We start from the raw sequence: 23,594 nt of genomic DNA on the forward strand, positions 1-23,594 counted from the left end.
TTCAGTCACATATATAATAAGTACAGTGACAGTGTTGGTTACAGTACTTGTTATTTAGTGTTAAAATAAAGGATTTATTAAAAAAAAATTGGCTTAGGATTCCCCGTAATTTTAGTCTCTAGTGGAGGTTAAGCAGAAGGCTGGGGCAGATGTTTGAAGCCTGGGAAGGGGGTAATACCCACGGAGCTTCCCAGGCTACTAATATCAGCCCCCAGCTGAATACCTAGCCTTTACCAGCTATTAAAATGGGGGACGCCCCCCAAAAAATGACGTGGGGTCCCCCCTATTTTAATAGCTAGCAAAGGCTAGGCAGACAGCTGGGTGCTGATATTAATAGCCCAGGAAGGGTGCCATGAATATTGGCCCCCTCCCAAGCTAGAAACACCAGTCCGTCAGCCGCCCCAGAAATGGCGCATCCATAGGATGTGCCAATTCTGGCACTTAGCCTCACTCTTCCCACTACCCTGTAGCGGTGGCAGTGGGGTAATAGGGCTGGGGTTGATGTCAGGTTATAATTCCAGCTGACATCAAGCCCAGGTTAGTAATGGAGAGGCGTCTATAAGACACCCCCATTACTAAACCCATAGTCAAAGTTAAAAAAAAACCACAAAGACCCAGAATAAAGTCCTTTAATTGAAATAAATACACATTTCTTTATTGTTCTAAATTAAACCATACTTACCATCACGCACATTCCTGCTGAAGCCAATGTCTTCTGCAATAAAAGTAAAATAATAACGCAATCTCATCCTTACCTTTCCATGGTTCCCAGGACAGCTTCAGCTCTGCTACATTGCTGCTCATCTGGATGTCACAGCCAGACACTGAGGAGCGCAAGCATGCGTGCGCTTCTCAGTGTCTGCGGCATGGCAAGCTGGATGGCAGCTTTCTGCTGCGATCCAGCCTGTCATGTGAATGTAGCAGAGCTGGAGCCGTCCTGGGAACCATGGAAAGGTAAGGATGAGGTTGGTTTATTATTTTATTTTTATTGCAGGAGATAGTTGGCTTCAGTTGGAATGGGTGTGATGATAAGTATGGTTTAATTTAGAACATTAAAGAATTGTGTGTTTATTTCAATTAAAGGACTTTATTCTGGGTGTTTGTGTTTTTTTAACTTTGACTATAGGGTTAGTAATGGGGGTGTCTTATAGACTCCTCTCCATTACTAACCTGGGCTTGATGTCAGCTGGCATTATAAGCTGACATCAACCCCAGCCCTATTACCCCACTGCCACCGCTACAGGGCAGTGGGAAGAGCGAGGCTAAGTGCCAGAATTGGCGCATCCTATGAATGCACCATTTCTGGGGCTGCTGACGACTGGTGTTTCTAGCCTGGGAGGGGGCCAATATTCATGGCACCCTTCCTGGGCTATTAATATCATCCCTCAGCTGTCTGCCTAGCCTTTGCTAACTATTAAAATAGGGGGGAGCACACGTCATTTTTTTTTTGGGTCCCCCATTTTAATAGCTAGTAAAGGCTAGGTATTCAGCTGGGGGCTGATATTAGTATCCTGGGAAGCTCCGTGGGTATTACCCCCTTTCCAGGCTTCAAACATCTGCCCCAGCCGTCTGCTTAACCTCTGCTAGAGACTAAAATTACTGGGAACCCCACGTCAATTTTTTTTTTAATAAATCCTTTATTTTAACAATAAATGACAAGTACAGTAATCAACACTATCACTGTACTTATTATATATGTGACTGACATGTTTCTATCTATCTAATCTATGTGTGATGCTCTATTCTTTCTGTTCTAAATTGTCTGGTACAGGTGTATGCTGCTGATGAATTGCCGGCCGGCTTTTTTAAAGAGACAAAAACACTATTATTTTTTTTTAATAAATCCTTTATTTTAACACTAAATAACAAGTACAGTAACCAACACTGTCACTCTACTTATTATACAGTACAGACCAAAAGTTTGGACACACCTTCTCATTTAAGGATTTTTCTGTATTTTCATGACTATGAGAATTGTACATTCACACTAAAGGCATCAAAATTATGAATTAACACATGTGGAATTATATACTTAACAAAAAAGTGTGAAACAAATGAAAATATGTCTTATATTCTAGGTTCTTCAAAGTAGCCACCTTTTGCTTTGATGACTGCTTTGCACACTCTTCGCATTCTCTTGATGAACTTCAAGAGGTAGTCACCGGAAATTGTTTTCACTTCACAGGTGTGCCCTGCCAGGTTTAATAAGTGGGATTTCTTGTCTTATAAATTGGGTTGGGACCATCAGTTGTGTTGAGCAGAAGTCTGGTGGATACACAGCTGATAGTCCTAGTGAATAGACTGTTAGAATTTGTATTATGGCAAGAAAAAAGCAGCTAAGTAAAGAATAACGAGTGGCCATCATTACTTTAAGAAATGAAGGTCAGTCAGTCCAAAAAATTGGGCAAACTTTGAAAGTGTCCCCAAGTGCAGTTGCAAAAACCATCAAGCGCTTCAAAGAAACTGGCTCACATGAGGACCGCCCCAGGGAAGGAAGACCAAGAGTCACCTCTGCTTCTGAGGATAAGTTTATCCGAGTCACCAGCCTCAGAAATCGCAGGTTAACAGCAGCTCAGATTAGAGACCAGGTCAATGCCACACAGAGTTCTAGCAGCAGACACATCTCTTCAACAACTGTTAAGAGGAGACTTTGTGCAGCAGGCCTTCATGGTAAAATAGCTGCTAGGAAACCACTGCTAAGGACAGGCAACAAGCAGAAGAGACTTGTTTGGGCTAAAGAACACAAGGAATGGACATTAGACCAGTGGAAATCTGTGCTTTGGTCTGATAAGTCTAAATTTGAGATCTTTGGTTCCAACCACCGTGTCTTTGTGCGACGCAGAAAAGGTGAACGGATGGACTCTACATGCCTAGTTCCCACCGTGAAGCATGGAGGAGGAGGTGTGATGGTGTGGGGGAGCTTTGCTGGTGACACTGTTGGGGATTTATTCAAAATTGAAGGCATACTGAACCAGCATGGCTACCACAGCATCTTGCAGCGGCATGCTATTCCATCCGGTTTGCGTTTAGTTGGACCATCATTTATTTTTCAACAATACAATGACCCCAAACACAACTCCAGGCTGTGTAAGGGCTATTTGACCAAGAAGGAAAGTGATGGGGTGCTCTGCCAGATGATCTGGTCTCCACAGTCACCAGACCTCAACCCAATCGAGATAGTTTGGGGTGAGCTGGACAGCAGAGTGACGGCAAAAGGGCCAACAAGTACTAAGCATCTCTGGGAACTCCTTCAAGATTGTTGGAAGACCATTTCCAGTGACTACCTCTTGAAGCTCATCAAGAGAATGCCAAGAGTGTGCAAAGCAGTCATCAAAGCAAAAGGTGGCTACTTTGAAGAACCTAGAACATAAGACATATTTTCAGTTGTTTCACACTTTTTTTGTTAAGTATATAATTCCACATGTGTTAATTCATAGTTTTGATGCCTTCAGTGTGAATGTACAATTCTCATAGTCATGAAAATACAGAAAAATCTTTAAACGAGAAGGTGTGTCCAAACTTTTGGTCTGTACTGTATATGTGACTGACATGTTTCTATCTATCTAATCTATGTGTGATGGTCTATTCTTTCCGTTCTAAATTGTCGAGTACCAGTGTATGCCGCTGATGAATTTCCAGCTGGCTTTTTTAAAGAGACGGGTGCATGAAAATCGGAGGGCACTAGTGTGTCCCAAGTGCCTTGCTATGTTTTTCATGCACCCTCCTATATACCCCGCCTGCCTGTCTGCCTATATATTCTGCCTGCCTGACGTTTAATTGAGCACCGTTCCCATCGATTTGGGCAATTTTTGACCTTCTGCAGACCGCCGGGGAGGACTACCAGAAAAATGCTCGAGTTTCCCATAGACTTACATTGGGCTCGTTGCTCGGGTCGAGCACCTGAGTATTCCAATGTGCTCGACCCGAGCTTCGAGCACCCGAGCATTTTAGTGCTCGCTCATCACTAGTGAACAGCTCTTCAGTGTCCAAGTATGGGATCAGTTGTCTTCAGGCACTCGGCATGGTGGGAGGAAGGAGGATCAGGGTGATGAGTAGACTCACGGCTACTGAGACATGACCGGGAGGAAGACAGGATGGTGGTGGTTGTGGTAAAGTCTCTGGAAGCATCTGCTATCCAACCAACAACCTTTTCACACTCCTCTGGCTAAAAGAGTGGTGTTCTGCGGCCCCCTAGTAATTGGGACAGGAAGGTTGTTCGACATGATGTGGGTGTTTATTGTGCTTCCTCAGCAGGCACAGTTTCATCTTGCCCACAGCCTCGGCCTCTGCGTGTACCATTACCATCACGTCCACTTCCCCGTCCCATACCACGTGCCTTTACCATTCTAAATGGAGTGTAATGTTTGACCCGCTCCTCAAAATGTCTCTATTATTACCACAGTAATATGCGATCATGTGTGATGACCACAGTTTTAGGCTGTGGCCTTTTAGTATAGTATTGGTCAGCGACCAACTGTGAGTAGGTTCAACTAAACACAGATGGCTCACTTTAAATGGAGTATATTTGGCATGCTCCACAAAATGTCTGTATTATTACCGCAGTAATATGCGTGTGACGACCACGGTTTTCGGCTGTGGCCATGTAGTATAATATTGGTCAGCGACCAAATGTGAATAGATTTAAAAACACACAGCTGGCTGACTTTAAATAGAGCATATTTAGCATGCTCCACAAAATGTCTGTATTATTACCGCAGTAAATCACGTGTGATGATGGATACGTTTCTCTGCTTACACAATACAGCAATGTGAATAAACTCAAAAAATTCTGCCTGTATTCTGCTAGCAAGCAAATGGAGTACTGTATTGCTTTTTAAGCAAAAAAGAAGGATTAAGAATAAAAAAAAATAGCCCTGATATCTAGCAGACAAAGCATGCGATTGTGCTGTATACACTGTCCACAAACCCTGCCTGCCTAACTTCTGCTATTACCCTCACCAGTAATATATGCAGCTGGATTAGTCCTCAGCAGGACTCTTAGTTTAGATGTGTATACATACATATATTTGCCGCCACTATATACTGCATATAGCTGTGAAATACCTGACTAAAACCACCAATTCTGTCCCTCACGCAGCAACAACTCTCCCTACTTTGCCTCTTTCCGGGGTAGACTGTGACGAGCATAGGGTCACCAGGACTTATATAGACCTGATGACGCTATGCGGCCTGCCAATCACTGTAATGCCACAACCAGCATGGCTACTGCATTCCAGTGAGTGGCTGGCAATCCCAGCATACTAATTGGCTGTCTAAAGAGCATCAAACATGCAGGGCGGGGACCTGAGCTCCCGCCCGAGCATCCCGAAAATACTCGAGCACCAAGCATCTTGAGCAGTGAGATGCTCGAGCGAGTGGCGAGCACGCTCGCTTGCTCATCACAAATGTAAAGGCATTGTACTCTTCTATTCCACATGATAAGGGTCTGGAGGCAGTACAGTACTTTCTGCATACATTCTTCTGAACCCTGCCCTGTCAAAACATTTTTTATTCTTTAATGGAAGGTTTTACCACCAGCTCAAGGCCTCTGCAATGGGAACTGCTAACCACTCTATCTACATTTCCCGTGAATATCCTTGATCAAGCATTTGGAAGATCAAACCACTTTTTTAATTTGAGCACTGGAATTACTCTGTACCTATTGTGTTGAAATAGGAGAAATGGTTTGATTGCCAATAAATGTTACATGAGTTGTGATGAATTTTCCATTTGAGGAGACCTGCAACTATAATATAACCGGGGATGCGTGTCTCTATCTGAAGCTTTGATAGACTGCGCATGCGCGACGCGCAGTCTGGCTCCAGACAGAATCACGCATCCAGCCGTTACAGGTAAGAGGAGTTTGTATGGCGCTGGAGATCGCGGTATGTGTAGACACTGAATGCATACCGCGATTTCCGGCGCCATGCTTACATACTTACCTGACCGAGAGGAGCGTTGCCTCGGTGCCTCTCATCGCCGGAGACCGGGGCAGGAGTGAGGCGTCAGATCGGCGCATGCACATAGCGCTATCGGGCGCCATTTTACTGAGGACACAGCAAAATGGCTCCGGAGCCGCACTCTTCCCCCGGCCTCCGGCAGAACAGGACGCAGCAGTGCTGGAGCACAGAGAAGAAAGGTGAATATAACTGTTTATTTTTTTGTATGTGTGTACAGTGTAAAAGGGATAAGGGGGCCACACATACCAGGATTGGGGGATCAGGGGGCCACACATACCAGGATTGTGGGGTGAGTGGACCATGCATACCAGGATTGCGGGGTGAGGGGATCATGCATACCAGGATTGGGGGTGAGGAGTACCACACATACCAGGATTGAGGGGTAAGGGGACAGTGCATACCAGGATTGAGGGGTGAGGGGTACCATACATACCAGGATTGGGGGGTGATGGGACCATGCATACCAGGATTGGGGGTGAGGGGTACCACACATACCAGGATTGCGGGGGTGAGGGGACCATGCATACCAGGATTGGGGGGTGAGGGGTACCACACATACCAGGATTGCGGGGTGAGGGGACCATGCATACCACAATTGGGGGTGAGAGGTACCACACATACCAGGATTTGGGGGTGAGGGGACCATGCATACCAGGATTGGGGGGTGAAGGGTACCAAACATACCAGGATTGCGGGGTGAGTGGACCATGCATACCAGGATTGGGGGTGAGGGGACCATGCATACCAGGATGAGGGGTACCACACATACGATTATTGGGGGGTGAGGGGACCATGCATACCAGGATTGAGGGGTGAGTGGATCATGCATACCAGGATTGGAGGATGAGGACCATGCATACCAGGATTGGGGGGTGAGGGGACCATACATACTAGGATTGGGGGGTGAGGGGTACCAGACATACCAGGATTGGGGGGTGAGGGGACCATGCATACCAGGATTGGGGGGTGAGGGGTACCACATATACCAGGTTTGGGGGGTGAGGGGACCATGCATACCAGGATTGGGGGTGAGGGGTACCACACATACCAGGTTTGGGGGGTGAGGGGACCATGCATACCAGGATTGGGGGGTGAGGGGTACCACACATACCAGGATTGGGGGGTGAGGGGACCATGCATACCAGGATTGGGGGGTGAGGGGTACCATACATACCAGGATTGAGGGGTGAGGGGACCATGCATACCAGGATTGGGGGGTGAGGAGTACCACACATACCAGGATTGGGGGGTGAGGAGACCATGCATACCAGGATTGGGGGTGAGGGGTACCACACATTCCAGGATTGCTGGGTGAGGGGACCTGCATACCAGGATCGGGGGGTGAGGGGTACCACACATACCAGGATTGAGGGGTGATGGGACCATGCATACCAGGATTGGAGGGTGAGGGGTACCACACATACCAGGATTGGGGGGTGAGGGGACCATGCATACCAGGATTGGGGGGTGAGGGGTACCACACATACCAGGATTGGAGAGTGAGGGGATCATGCATACCAGGATTGGGGGGTGAGGGGTACCACACATACCAGGATTGGGGGGTGATGGGATCATGCATACCAGGATTGGGGGGTGAGGGGTACCACACATACCAGGATTGGGGGGTGATGGGACCATGCATACCAGGATTGGGGGGTGAGGGGTACCACACATACCAGGATTGGGGGGTGAGGGGACCATGCATACCAGGATTGGGGGGTGAGGGGTACCACACATACCAGGATTGGGGGGTGAGGAGACCATGCATACCAGGATTGGGGGTGAGAGGTACCACACATACCAGGATTGCTGGGTGAGGGGACCATGCATACCAGGATTGGGGGGTGAGGGGTACCACACATACCAGGATTGAGGGGTGATGGGACCATGCATACCAGGATTGGGGGGTGAGGGGTACCACACATACCAGGATTGGGGGGTGAGGGGACCATGCATACCAGGATTGGGGGGTGAGGGGTACCACACATACCAGGATTGGGGGGTGAGGGGACCATGCAAAACCATGTCCTATGAGGAACGGTTGCAGGATTTGGGAATGTTTAGCTTGCAAAAAAGAAGACTGAGAGGACACTTAATAACGATCTACAAATATCTCAAGGGCTGTCACATTGTAGAAGGATCATCTTTATTCTCATTTGCACAAGAATAGACTAGAAGCAGTGGGATGAAACTGAATAGGAGGAGACTCAGATTAGATATTAGAAAAAACTTTTTGACAGTTAGGGTGATCAATGAGTGGAACAGGCTGCCACGAGAGGTGGTGAGTTCCCCTTCAATGGACGTCTTCAAACAGAGGCTTAACAGACATCTGTCTGAGATGATTTAGTGAATCCTGCTTTGAGCAGGGGGTTGGACCAGATGACCCAGGAGGTCCCTTCCAACTCTACCATTCTATGATTCTGTGATACCAGGATTGGGGGGTGAGGGGTACCACACATACCAGGATTGGGGGAGTGAGGGGACCATGCATACCAGGATTGGGGGATGAGGGGTACCACACATACTATTATTGGGGGGTGAGGGGACCATGCATACCAGGATTGGGGGTGAGGGCTACCACACATACCAGGATTGGGGGGGTGAGGGGACCATACATACCAGGATTGTGGGGTGAGGGGTACCACACATACCAAGATTGGGGGTGAGGGACCATGAATACCAGGATTGTTGAGTGAGGGGTACCACACATACCAGGATTGGGGGGTGAGGGGACCATGCATACCACGATTGGGGGGCAAGGGGTACCACACATACCAGAATTGCGGGGTGAGGGGACCATACATACAAGGATTGGGGGGTGAGGGGTACCACACATGCCAGGATTGGGGGGTGAGGGGACCATGCATACCAGGATTAGGGGGTGAGGGGTACCACACATACCAGGATTGCGGGTTGAGGGGACCATGCATACCAGGATGAGGGGTACCATGCATACCAGGATTGGGGGGTGAGGGGACCATGTATACCAGGATTGGGGGGTGAGGGGACCATGCATACCAGGATTGGGGGGTGAGGGGACCATTTATACCAGGATTGGGGGTGAGAGGACCATGCATACCAGGATTGGGGGGTGAAGGGACCATGCATACCAGGTTTGGGGGGGTGAGGGGACCATGCATACCAGGATTGGGGGGTGAGGGGACCATGCATACCAGGATTGGGGGGTGAGGGGACAATGCATACCCGGATTGGGGGGTGAGGGGTGCCATGCATACCAGAATAGGGATGTGAGGGGTGCCATGCATACCAGAATAGGGATGAGGGGTACCATACATTCCAGGATATGAATGCGGGGTACCATGCATACCAGGATGAGGGGTACCATACATACCAGGATAGGGATGAGGGGTACCATGTATACCAGGATTGGGGATGAGGTGTACCGTGTATACCAGGATTGGGAATGAGGGGCCCATGCATACCAGGATAGGGATGAGGAGAGCCATGCATACCAGGATGGGGGTGAGGGAGCCATGCACACCAGGATTGGGGATGAGGGAGCCATGCATACCGGGATTGGGGATGAGGGAGCCATGCATACCAGTATTAGGGATGAGGGGTGCCATGCATACCAGGATTGGGGATGAGGGATGCCATGCATACCAGGATTGGGGATGAGGGGTGCCATGCATACCCGGATTGGGGATGAGGGGTGCCATACATACAGGGATTGGGGATGAGGGTGCCATACATACTGGGATTGGGGATGAGGGGTGCCATGCATACCGGGATTGGGGGTGAGGGGTACCATACATACCGGGGTTGAGGATGAGGGGTGCCATGCATACCAGGATTGGGGATGAGGGGTGCCATGCATACCAGGATTCGGATGAGGGGCCATGCATACCAGGATAGGTATGAGGGGTACCATGCATACCAGGATTTGGATGAGAAGCCGTGCATACCAGGATAGGGATAAGGAGTGCCATGCATACCAGGATAGGGATGAGGAGTGCCATGCATACCACCATTCGGATGAGGGGCTATGCATATCAGGATAGGCATGAGGAGTGCCATGCATTCCAGGATTTGGATGAGGGGTCATGCATACCAGGATGGGGATGAGGGGTGCTATGCATACCAGGATGTGGGTGAGGGGCCCATGCATAACAGGATGAGGGATAACAAACATACTAGGATAGGGATGAGGGATGGGGTACCACACATACCAGGATTGGGGATGAGGGGTGCCACGCATACCAGGATTGGGGGTGAGGGGTGCCATGCATACCAGGATTGGGGATGATGGGTGCCATGCATACCAGGATTGGGGGTGAGAGGTGCCATGCATACCAGGATTGGGGGTGAGGGGTGCCATGCATAACAGGATGAGGGATACCATACATACCAGGATAGGGATGAGGGATGGGGTACCACACATACCAGGATTGGGGATGAGGGGTGCCACGCATACCAGGATTGGGGGTGAGGGGTGCCATGCATACCAGGATTGAGGATGAGGGGTGCCATGCATACCAGGATTGGGGGTGAGAGGTGCCATGCATACCAGGATTGGGGGTGAGAGGTGCCATGCATACCAGGATTGGGGGTGAGGGGTGCCATGCATTCCAGGATAGGATAGTGGGGACAGGATGGGGGCAGCACAAATTCCAGGAGGGGGGCAGCACATACCATAAAAATGCTCGCCACCCGGGCGTAGAACGGGTTCAATAGCTAGTTGACATTTACATCTGTGTGCGGAACAACTTATTGCCGAGATCAGTTCTTTACAAAACTTATCTCAAAAAGTCGACTGCTCTCCTGACGGACGCAAACCTGGAAAAGCAGTTGCAGCATCATAAATACCACCTAACATCACACGCCTCACCAATGAGAAACAGGGCCAACCGTCACATTAGGGGTGAGTAAATTAAATATTTAACCAAATATAGCAGGTTAAAGACATTGTCCACTACTTTTTCATTGATGACTTATCCTTAGCATAGGTCATCAATATTCTTATCGGCCTGGGTTCAACACCCTGCACCCCCGGTGATCCGCCGCTCTCAGTGGCGGTGGCCGCTGCCAGCCATACCTGCTTGATTGTGGAGATTCTTCAGCTTCTGGCCGCAGCAGGGTATTTCACATCCACCTCCTGTTGAAATAAATAGGAGGCAGATGTACAGTACCCTACCTCGACCAATATCAGAAGACTAACGAGCAGTTTTGGCTGCCGACGACTAGAATAGCTGATCGGTGGGGGTGCCGGGTGTCGGACCCCGACCGATCAGAAATTGATGACCTATCCTAAGGATAGGTCATCAATGAAAAAGTATGATCAACCACTTTAATTTTTAAGGTTGATAATTTTGTATGGCCAAATCACCCATCGCCGAAGAAAGGTCCCCCACCCCTGGTCTAAAGCATTTCCATATTTGTAAAATAATGTTGAAATTAAAAACTATTTTCAATAGGAATAGTTACATTTTTTTAATTGGATTCTATAAATTGCCCTGGGAAATTGTTTCTTGTATGATCATTAAATAACACCAGCACAATGTAAGTCCCAAGTGTCTAAATGCTGGTAATGATTGTTGTAGTAATATATAAGTGGCAGCCATTTCAGTTTCTCATCATTTCACCACATTCGTAAATAACGTAAATTTACTTCTACATGTGAATAGCTAAGTACAAACTGACAAATTCACTCTAGATTTTATCTTTTCCGCCACTTTTTTTACTATGATTTTTCTTTCGTCTAACGTTAAGTAAAACTCAAGTCTTAGGAAAGTCATAGATTGTTGCCTATACATGCTAAAACATTATAATTACTTTGACATACTGAAGTTTCTTTTAGATATTTGTCATCCTCAAGGTAAGTTTCCTCTATTATTTTTTTCCTTTATTCCTTATTTGTACTGTGCAGTAGCATGCCATTTCCAAAAATATATACATTGCCAAAATTAGTAATTGTATAGGTAAAAGAAAAGATCTTTAACTTAATTTAATAGTAGCTCTTAATAATAATAATAATAATAATATTAATAATCTTTTTATTTATAGTGCCCTCATATTCCACAGCTCTTTACAATTCAGACAATTTACAGCCATTAGGGCTCACAGTCTACATTCCCTATCTTTGGCGTGTGGGAGGAAACAGGAGAAATTGGAGGAAACCCAGCAAACACGGAGAGAACATTCAAACTCCTTGCAGATGTTGTCCTTGGTGGGATTTGAACAAATGACCTAAGCGCTGCAAGACTGCAGTGCTAACCACTGAGCCACCGTGCTGCCCTCTTATTAAGAAGCAAACGGATTGCCAATCCTCACACAACCATGTATGGCAGTAATGGCCAAATATCATCTCTGAAGCCAAATAAAGCCAAATTCATAATGCAGATGCATTCTCTGGGATAATGTTTAGGCATTAGAGCTGTAGACTTACTTCTCTGCCCAAGCCTTGAACAGAAGACCACCTCTAGTCTCTGCTCTGTTATGGTGGCAGTTTGGTATTATTCCCTTCTCAAAATGTTGAGATAGTCATTGTGTGCTCATATCTACATATAGGATTTTTATATGACATTGTTTGCATTTCTTTTGATGAGTATGTTGCTAAAAACAACATATTTTAGATAATACTGAATACAAATGTAGTTAGCTATGTGAAGAAGGTCATGTGCATGCACGCCTACTTCTTGACCCAACTTTGGTGGAATGTAATCCGTGGCTCTTTGAAGGTGTCAATGACTTTTTTTTCCTGATTATTAATTTAGTTTTAGAAGTATATTTTATACATATTATAAAAAGTTACATTTACTTTAAGCATGGCTTTCATCTGGTATACTTTATATTTCTAGAAGACCCTTTGGACTACTGAGACTTAAAATGAGAGATTTTCATGTTTAATGAACAAAATGATGGCCACTTCAAATCAGTCTTTAGTCACACAATTCATTATCTTAGGCTTCCCTGACCTCAATGAAGCTGAAGGCTTGGTTTTCACCCTTCTGAGTATTATATATGTCTTCATCCTTAGTGGTAATATTCTAGTTATTACCCTAATCTGCACTCATCACCACCTTCATGTTCCTCTCTATATCTTTGTTGCGATACTTTCCTTCCTGGAGATCTTTTACACTGGAGTCACTATCCCAAAGATGTTGACAAATTTACTGAATGAGAAGATGATTTCGTATATTGGTTGCCTTCTCCAAATCTACTTTCTTCATTCTTTGGGAATTACGGAAACCTATCTTCTAACAGCCATGGCTTATGATCGTTACATGGCCATTTGCAACCCTTTACGATATCCTTCCATTATGACAAATACTTGTTGTTTTCAGTTAGCAGCGTGTTGTTGGGCTGTCGGCTTCTTTGGACCTTTGACTCAGATTATCTTGCTATCTCGTCTTTCCTTTTGTAAGTTAAACAAGGTTGAACATATCTTCTGTGACTTTACACCACTGATAAACTTGGCATGTTCTGATACATCACTCAACATCACCGTTGACTTTGCAATCAACTCTTTCCTTCTCTTCTTGGCCTTCATATTCATTATCACATCCTACATCAAAATCATTTCAGCAGTTTTAAAAATAAAGACGGCAGCAGGAAGGAAAAAGGCTTTTTCTACCTGTGGTGCCCACCTTACTGTTGTCCTGCTCTTTTTTATCAGTGTGGGCTTTATGTATGTCAGGCTGACCAATAATCCTTCAATAGAGTTTGATCGTGTGATGGCTGTCATCTACTCGGTATTAACACCAATGTGTAATCCAATCATTTATAGTCTACGGAATCGAGAAATAAGAGAAATTTTGAAGAAGAAGTTGAGTGAACTATTTTAGAGGATTATTATATTGCCTATATATATATATACATATATGTATATTATATATTATATTTTTTTATTTTGTTTTACAAATTAAATCAGATGTTGATACATATTATTTTTTTCTAACCTGTTTTTATACTTTTATGGTAAATTTTGTATTTTAGATTTTTTTGTGGCCTTTTTATTTTGTTCTTTTTATTATGATGGCTATTTACAGGATTCAGCAACCACGTAGACTCTAAGAAACACTGAAGCAATGGACTGGAGATTTTCATTTATATTCTGTGGTTGGGATCTGTTCTCACTTATCCGTGGGTAAATTAAAGCAATTTCCCAATAAATGCCAAATATAATAATATAAACTCTCTCTTCTGTCTCCATGCAATGCTCTGCAGCCTATCAATTTCTGGTATATATTTTTCACTGCTTGTGTGATCTGTCCTGAAAACTGCATTATATCTCCATGCAATGCTCTGCAGCCTATCAATTTCTGGTATATATTTTTCACTGCTTGTGTGATCTGTCCTGAAAACTGCATTATATCTCCATGCAATGCTCTGCAGCCTATCAATTTCTGGTATATATTTTTCACTGCTTGTGTGATCTGTCCTGAAAACTGCATTATATCTCCATGCAATGCTCTGCAGCCTATCAATTTCTGGTATATATTTTTTCACTCCTCTAGCTTTTTTATTCCATGATACTTAAAGGTCACCACACTTACTTTAAGAGTTTATGATCCATGCCGAGTTTGCTAGTCTGTTTTTTTTTTTTTTTTTTTTTTTCCCTGCACTTTATGGTCTCCTGTTGTCTTTTAAGCTAGTGATTGATTGTTAATGAGTTAAATCTGTGCAGATCTAAGCAGATACGTCCCTATATATTGAGACTTAGTTAAGGGGCAGCATTTATGCGGGGGCATTTATGCATATAGCATTTATGCATACTTTATCGAAGTGCCATAATTTAGCAAAGTGCCCTGGCAGTTAGAAAATGGCAGTTGGACAGGGCAGGAGACAGGTAAGACATGCAAGACAAACCAACAAACTTGCTTACAGGTCATCTTTTTGGCAAACAGTATTCACCATTTGTATCTGTGCCATTTATTTTCTGGTTGCTACAATCATCCACATTCACCGTTCTCCCACAAATGCGGCACACTTCATCCATATTAATCCCTCACTCCTCTCTTCTCCTATGTACAGTTGTCATGCTCTCTTCACAATGTTATACCACGCAGATCCATTCATTCCCACCATACAACGCAGGAAACGCTCTCACAAATCACTCAATCATCTGCTCACTCTCTGTATCTTCCTTCTATTAGTCGCAGGTGATATTTCTCCCAACCCAGGACCCTTCAGTAATAATAACACTAACTCTTTCCCTGTTACATTCAGAAACCCTGCTAATCTCATTAATATTCCCTGCATATCTTCTGTCTCATTCAACTGTGCCCTTTGGAATGCACGCTCAGCTTGTAATAAACTCTCTTACATCCATGACTTTTTCCTCTCTAATTCCCTCAACCTTCTGGCTCTCACTGAAACCTGGATCCAGCAGTCGGACACCACCGCCGCTGCAGCTCTCTCCTATGGTGGCCTACATTTCTCTCATACCCCGCGACCTGACAACAGATCAGGTGGAGGTGTTGGTCTGCTTCTTTCAACAAAATGTACTTTTCAGGTTATCCCCCCTGTACCCTCCCTTATCTTCCCGTCCTTTGAGGCCCACACAGTCAGACTCTACAGGCCCTTCTCCCTGAGAGTGGCGGTTGTCTATCACCCCCCAGGTCCCCCCCGTCAATTCCTGGATCACTTTGCTGCCTGGCTTACAAATTTTCTATCCTGCGACATCCCCACGATAATCATGGGAGACTTTAACATCCCAATTGGCGATCCTCTTTCCCCATCTGCCACGCATCTTTTATCATTAACCTCCTCCTTCGGCCTTTCACAGCTTGCTAATTCTCCTACACATGAGGACGGGAACACATTGGACCTGATCTTCTCCCGGCTTTGCTCAGTACATGACTTTACTAACTCTCCCCTTCCACTCTCTGACCATAATCTTCTTTCATTCTCTGTCAAGAACTGTGACTCTACTCAAGACACTCCCACTGTCCACACTTATAGAAATTTACGCGCCATTAACACCCAGAAATTTATAAAAAGGTTGCAATCATCATTGGCCCCAATCTCCTCCCTCTCATGTCCCGACTCTGCATTGAAGCATTATAACCAAATAATGCTATGCGCCCTGGATGAAGCCGCACCTCCTACACAAAGAACAATTCGGCATAGACGGCGACAACCCTGGCACACGCCTCAAACACGTCTTCTCCAGAGGTACTCCAGGTGCGCTGAACGGCTGTGGAGAAAATCAAATCTGCCCGAAGATTTCCTCCACTATAAATTTATGCTGAAAACATATAACTCTGCCCTTCACCTCTCCAAACAAACCTACTTTAACAACCTCATCATCTCACTTTCCAATAATCCTAAACGACTCTTTGACACGTTTCATTCTCTCCTCAATCAAACAGCACAGGCCCCGACCACCGACCTCAGCGCTGACGATCTGGCTAACTATTTCAAAGAAAAAATTGACCATATCCGACAGGAAATTTTCTCCCAATCCCCAAATGTTATGCATGCTCCCCCCCGCCACATTGTATCTTGCTCATTTTCTGACTTCGAACCAGTCACGGAAGATGAAGTGATCAGGCTCCTTGCATCTTCTCGCCCTACCACCTGCACCAGCGACCCTATTCCCTCACATCTCCTTCAGTCCCTTGCTCCAGCTGTCACCTCTCACCTAACTAAAATTTTCAACCTTTCCCTCTCATCTGGTATCTTTCCCTCTTCTTTTAAACACGCCAGCATACAACCATTACTTAAAAAACCATCCCTCGACCAGAACTGCACGGCCAACTACAGACCTGTTTCCAATCTTCCCTTTATCTCTAAACTCCTGGAACGCCTGGTCCACTCCCGTCTAATCCGCTATCTCTCAGACAACTCTCTTCTTGACCCTTTACAATCTGGTTTCCGCTCTTTACATTCTACTGAAACTGCCCTCACTAAAGTCTCTAATGATCTACTAACAGCTAAATCTAATGGTCACTACTCCCTGCTGATTCTCCTGGATCTCTCTGCAGCATTCGACACTGTGGATCATCAACTCCTCCTCACTATGCTCCGCACTATTGGCCTCAAGGACACGGTTCTCTCCTGGTTCTCCTCTTATCTCTCTGACCGCTCCTTCTCTGTGTCTTTTGCCGGCTCCTCCTCCTCCCTACTTCCTCTTACTGTCGGGGTTCCTCAAGGATCAGTCCTAGGCCCCCTTCTTTTCTCCTTATACACCGCTCCTATTGGACAAACAATCAGTAGATTCGGTTTTCAGTACCATCTCTATGCTGATGACACCCAATTATACACCTCTGCTCCGGACATCACCCCTGCATTACTACAAAAGACCAGTGATTGTCTTTCTGCTGTGTCTAACATTATGTCCTCCCTCTACCTAAAACTGAATCTGTCAAAAACTGAACTACTCGTCTTTCCTCCCTCCATTAATCTACCTGTGCCCGATATTGCCATCTCCGTTTGTGGCTCAACCATTACTCCCCAGCTACAAGCCCGCTGTCTTGGGGTCATTTTTGATTCAGATCTTTCTTTCACTCCTCACATCAAATCACTCGCTCGTTCATGTCATCTACACCTCAAAAACATCTCAAGAATCAGGACTTTTCTCACCTTTGACTCGGCAAAAACTCTTACTGTCGCTCTTATTCATTCTCGTCTTGACTATTGCAACGCTCTACTAATCGGTCTCCCTCTTACTAAACTCTCCCCTCTCCAATCCGTCCTGAACGCAGCAGCCAGGATCATATTCCTCGCCAACCGCTACTCAGATGCCTCTTCCCTGTGCCAGTCATTGCATTGGTTGCCCATCCAATATAGAGTTCGTTTTAAACTTATCACGCTTACCCACAAAGCGCTCCATGCTTCAGTACCCCCCTACATCTCCTCCCTTGTCTCAGTCTACCACCCTACACGTGCCCTCCGTTCTGCAAATGACTTGAAACTAAAATCCTCCATAATCCGAACTTCCCACTCCCGTCTCCAAGATTTCTCGTGTGCTGCGCCAATTCTCTGGAATGCACTACCCAGGACAGTTCGATTAATTCCCAATACCCACAGTTTCAAGCGAACCCTAAAAACACATTTCTTTAGACTGGCGTATCACCTAAACACACTCTGTCCATCCCAGCTTTCCCCCATATTAAAATCTTCTTCAACTTCGGGTTCAAACCAACCATGCACATAAAAGCCTCTGTCAGGACTGCACACATACTGGCTGGCGACCAGTCCATGTATTATTATTTATCCTATTCAGTATATCAAGGCTGCATTATACAATATATGTACTTTTTACCTTTTGTGTCTCCCCCACTTCCTCATAGACTGTAAGCTCGCGAGCAGGGCCCTCACTCCGTTCGATATGAGATATGCTTATTCTGTATTGTCTGTATAAGTCCCCCCTAAAATTTGTAAAGTGCTGCGGAATATGTTGGCGCTATAAAAATAAACTATTATTATTATTATTATTATTATTATTATTATCTCTACCATTACTATACAGCATTTTATATTTCGGACTGTTAACATGTACAGTATATCACAAAAGTGAGTACACCCCTCACATTTTCGTAAATGTTTTATTATATCTGTTCATGGGACAACACTGAGGATTAGTGATGAGCGAGCTTACTCGCAAGTACTCGGTACTCGCCCGAGCATCTCAGTACTCAAGATGCTCGAAGCTCGCCAAGTACTTGCGAGATGCTCGGGCGGATGCTCAGGTCCCCTACCTGCATGTTTGACGTTCTTTACAGAGCCAATGAACATGCTGGGATTGCCTGCCACTCACTCTAATTCCGCAGACATGTTGGTTGTGGCATTACAGTGATTGGCTGGCCGCACAGCGTCAATAGGTCTATATCAGACCTGGCACCGCCATGCTCGTCACAGTCACTCCGGAATCAGGCAGTGTAGGGCGAGCTGCTGCTGAGCTAGGGAGAGATTTGCTTGTTTATTAGGTAGTGTAGGTAGAACAGAAGTACACTGCTCAAAACAATAAAGGGACCACTCAAACAACACATCCTACATCTGAATGAATGAAATATTCTCATTGAATACTTTGTTCTGTACAAAGTTGAATGTGCTGACAACAAAATCACACAAAAATCATCAATGGAAATCACATTTATTAACCAATGGAGGCCCTGATTTGGAGTTGCCCCCAAAATTAAAGTGGAAAAACACACTACAGGCTGATCCAACTTTGATGTAATGTCCTTAAACCAAGTCAAAATGAGGCTCAGTATTGTGTATGGCCTCCACGTGCCTGTATGACCTCCATACAATGCCTGGGCATGCTCCTGATGAGGCTGAATATTGTGTGTGTCCTCCACGTGCCTGTATAACCTCCCTACAACACCTGGGCATGCTCCTGATGAGGTTGCGGATGGTCTCCTGTGGGATCTCATCCCAGACCTGGACTAAAACATCCGCCAACTCCTGGACAGTCTGTGGTGCAACGTGACGTTGGTGGATGGAGCGAGACATGATGTCCCAGATGTGCTCAATCGGATTCAGGTCTGGAGAACGGGAGGGCCAGTCCATAGCTTCAATGCCTTCATCTTGCAGGAACTGCTGACACGCTCCAGCCACATGAGGTCTGGCATTATCCTGCATTAGGAGGAACCCTAATGCAGGACAACTTCTGTGGGTTGTAGAGTCCGTCTCATGCTACCACGAATGTGAAAGCACAACCAAGATTCAAAAGTGGCCAAAACATCAGCCAGAAAGCATTGGTACTGAGATGTGGTCTGTGGTCCCCACCTGCAGAACCACTCCTTTATTGAGGGTGTCTTGATAATTGCCAATAATTTCCATATATTGTCTATTCCATTTGCACAACAGCATGTGAAATTGATTGTCAATCAGTGTTGCTTCCTAAGTAGACAGTTTGATTTCACAGAAGTTTGATTTACTTGGAGTTATATTCTGTTGTTTAAGTGTTCCCTTTATTTTTTTGACCAGTGTTTATTACACATATCCATCTCAACAAACAGTCCTTCTGAGGACTAATCCATCTGCAGAGATATCAGGCAGGCCGTGTATATAGGCAGGCAGGCAGTGTATATAGCGGACTGCAGTGCATATAGCACAAGAGGCTCCATTCTGTCTGGCACTGCAGAATACAGCCAGGTCCTTTCCATATTACAGCGCTAAAACTCCATCTATTTAAAACTGTGTTTTCTCAGTCACACGGATCACGTATACGTTTTCAGACAATACTTCCATTTCTGGCCTCCAATGTTTTCAGTGTGTCAGTGAAGTTTTTGACACTGGTTTGCTGTTCAAAATAGTTACCTACAGGCCTGGTATTTAAAACTGTGGTTTCTCTGTCACACGGATCACATATACGTTTTCAGAAAATACTGCTATTTCTGGCCTCCATTAAAAATTTGTTCAGTGTATCAACGAAGTTTTTGACACAGGTTTGCTGTTCAAAATAGTTACTTACAGGCCAGGTATTTAAAACTGTTTTTTCCCCATCACACGGATCACATATAACTTCGCTCCAAATTCAGCCATTTGTAGTGAGCATTGAAGATATTGTCCTCCATTTAAAATGGGCAAGGCGCGTGGCAAGGGACAGGGAATTGGACATGATGGTGATGGTGCATGCAGAGGCCGAGGACAAGGCAGTGGGCAAGCCGAAATTGTGCCACAACAAACACCCACATCTTCTCGCCTGACCTTCTTTTCCCAATTCCTAGGGGACCACAGCACACCACTATTAAACCCAGAGCAGTGTCAAAAGGTTGTTGGTTGGATAGCGGATAATGCTTCCAGTCACTTTGCCACCACCACCACCCTGTCTTCCACACGGTCAAGTCTCAGTAGTCATGAGTCTGGACTGCATATTCCTCACCCTGTTCCTCCTTTCTCCCACCATGCCGAGTGCCCAGAGACAACTGATCCCACACTTGGACACTCAGAAGACCTGTTCAATTTTCCATTTATAGATTCGGGCCTCTCGCCTGGTCCACTTGAAGCGAGGCAAGAAGAGATCGCGTGTAGTGATGCCCAAATATTTGAACAGCCATGGTCACACGAAGGCGATGGTGGGAAAGTGTCACAAGAGGTGGACATTGATGAGACACAATTGGCAGAAAGTCAGGAGGAGGACCAAGGTGCGGAAGTGGCAGGCGAGGTGGTGGATGATATAGTAACTGACCCAACCTGGCAGGAGGACATGCAGAGCCAGGACAGCAGCACACAGGGGGAGGGAGGCAGACCACCCCAACAGGCAGGAAGAAGCAGTGTGGTGGCCGCAGACAGAAGGCAGGCAACCATTCCCCGTAACACCAACATGAAGGAAGTTGCCAGTACAACTGTTAGGTCTTCCCGAGTCTGGTTGCTTTTTAAAGACTCTGCCGATAACCCCAAAAAGGCTGTTTGCACCATCTGCCAGGCCAGCATCAGCAGGGGTGGCAAAACTACTAGCTTGACCACCACCAGCATGATCAGGCACATGGCAGCAAAGCACCCATTTTTGTGGGCCGAACCCCAGGGTCCAGGAACAGTGTCTGCTGGTGGCACCACTGCTTCTTCCGCTCTTGTGCATGCAAGACAATCCCCTGTCCATGGTGCATGCGAAGATGCCTCCTGCCCTGCACCTGTCATTTCACACTCTCAAGTAGCAACATCAGGAAGCACGTCCTTGTCCCAGCACAGCGTTCAGTTGTCCATAACCCAGTCCTTGGAATGTAAGCGCAAATACGCAGCCAACACCCCACAGGCCACACAGGCTTGTGGAGATGGAAACATTCCTCAACCTGATGGCGGCGGCTGTCCCTCGGTACTCAGTCCCCAGCCACCACTATTTCTCCCGGTGTGCCGTCCACGCAATACACAAGCATGTGTCCCAAAACATTAATCGTGCCCTCAACAATGCAGTTCCCGGGAAAGTCCACCTAACCACGGACACGTGGACATGTGCTTGTGGGTAGGGACGGTACATCTCGCTGACGGCACACTGGGTTAACATCGTGGAAGCCGAGACCCAGTCGGACCTTGGGACGGAACATGTCCTCCTGACGCCAAGTATTGCGGACCGTAGGTCAATCAGGGTTGCCCCCACAGTCTACAGGTCCTGCACCTCATCCTCCTCAGCCTCCTCCTCTTCAGCCTCCATTTCCGAAATGACCACATCAGTCGCAAGCTGGAAGCACTGCAGCACTGCCTCGGCCAAGCGGCAACAGGCTGTGCTGAAGCTAATATGCTTAGGTGACAAACCGCACAATGCTGAAGAGTTGTGGACAGCTCTGAAAGAGCAGTCAGATCTGTGGCTCACACCGCTGAACCTACAGCCAGGCATGGTCGTGTGTAACAATGTCCGGAGCCTGGTGGCGGCTCTGAGGTGAGGCGAGCTCACACACGTACCATGCTTGGCCCATGTCCTTAACTTCGTGATTCAGCGGTTTCTCAAATACTACCCGGAGCTACTTGTTAAAGTATGCCACGTGTGTGCCCATTTTAGAAAGTCACCTACAGCTTCCACCGCCCTTGACGTGTTTTAGCAGCGTTTGCAGCTTCCGGCTCACAGACTGGCGAGTGATGTCCCCACGCGTTGGAACTCTACACTGCAGATGTTGGAAAAGATTTGTGAGCAGAAGACGGCAGTTGTTGAGTATCAGCATCAACAAGGCCGTTGGTATTCAGTTCAGACTCCACACATAAGACCTCAGGAGTGGACATGGACGTCAGGCATATGTACCATCCTCCAAAACTTTGAGTACTCCACCAGGATGGTGAGCGGCGATGACGCCATAATTAGCATCACCATCCTGCTTCTCTGTCTTCTGAAACCCTCTCTGCTCACAATGAAAGAGGATGCATTGCAGGCGGAGCACGATGAGATGGAGCAAGGAACCATACAGGGTGATTACACACAGCCCAGCCTCAACTCATCACAACGTCTATTGGGTAACAATTGTGGAAGAGGAGGAGGAAGAACCGGAGCTAGTTTCCTGCGCTCTAGACGGTACTACCTGCATAACTGTCATACCGTCTGTTCAGTGTGGATTGCCTGAGGACAGAGAGCACGAGGAAAAGAGCATTGTCATTCGTCCTCTGGGTGAGGACACTGAAGTCTTGCCTGTTAGCAGTCTGGCACCCATGGCTGAGTTTATGTTACGCTGCCTTTCCCATGACCCTCACGTTCTCAAAATTTTGGGTGACAGTCATTACTTGTTGGTGACACTTCTAGACCCACGCTACAAGGAGAACTTTATATCTCTTATTCCTGAGGCGGACCGGTCTACAAAAATGGGGCAGTACCAGAAGGCCCTTGTTGCGGAACTATTAAAAGAATTCCCATCTGAAAACGCTGGCAGCAGAGGTCACAGTTCATTGGACAACCAAGGACTACAGGTGAGAGAGACACAACTCCAATCCAGCAGATGCAGGGGAACACTGTCAAAGTTCTGGGAGAATTTTCTCAGCCCCTCCCATCGCACAGGCCCTGAGACGCGGGGTACTCTCACAAGGAGTGCAAAGTTTGGGAAGATGCTGAGGGAGTACCTTGCTGACCATACCAATGTCCTCCGTGATTCCTCTGTGCCTTATAATTATTGGGTATCCAAGTTGGATACCTGGAATGAACTGGCTCTCTACGCCGTGGAGGTTCTGGCCTGCCCTGCCGCTAGCGTTTTATCAGAGCGGGTTTTTAGTGCCACTGGTGGAATTATAACTGATAAGCGCATC

The 23,594-nt window shown here is 46.4% G+C and overlaps 1 protein-coding gene across 1 annotated transcript; it reads left to right on the forward strand.

Moving 5' to 3' along the window:
- The first annotated feature begins 12,826 nt into the window (after positions 1 to 12,826).
- On the forward strand, positions 12,827 to 13,765 carry LOC141152648 (olfactory receptor 6N2-like). Its single transcript, XM_073637207.1, has one exon. The coding sequence runs from the start codon at positions 12,827 to 12,829 to the stop codon at positions 13,763 to 13,765; it is 939 nt and encodes a 312-aa protein (XP_073493308.1).
- Positions 13,766 to 23,594: the final 9,829 nt, after the last annotated feature.

Source organism: Phyllobates terribilis, unplaced genomic scaffold, assembly GCF_046119375.1.
Source record: "Phyllobates terribilis strain yellow unplaced genomic scaffold, ASM4611937v1 Scaffold_6__1_contigs__length_29720123, whole genome shotgun sequence".
Taxonomy (NCBI): Eukaryota; Metazoa; Chordata; class Amphibia; order Anura; family Dendrobatidae; genus Phyllobates; species Phyllobates terribilis.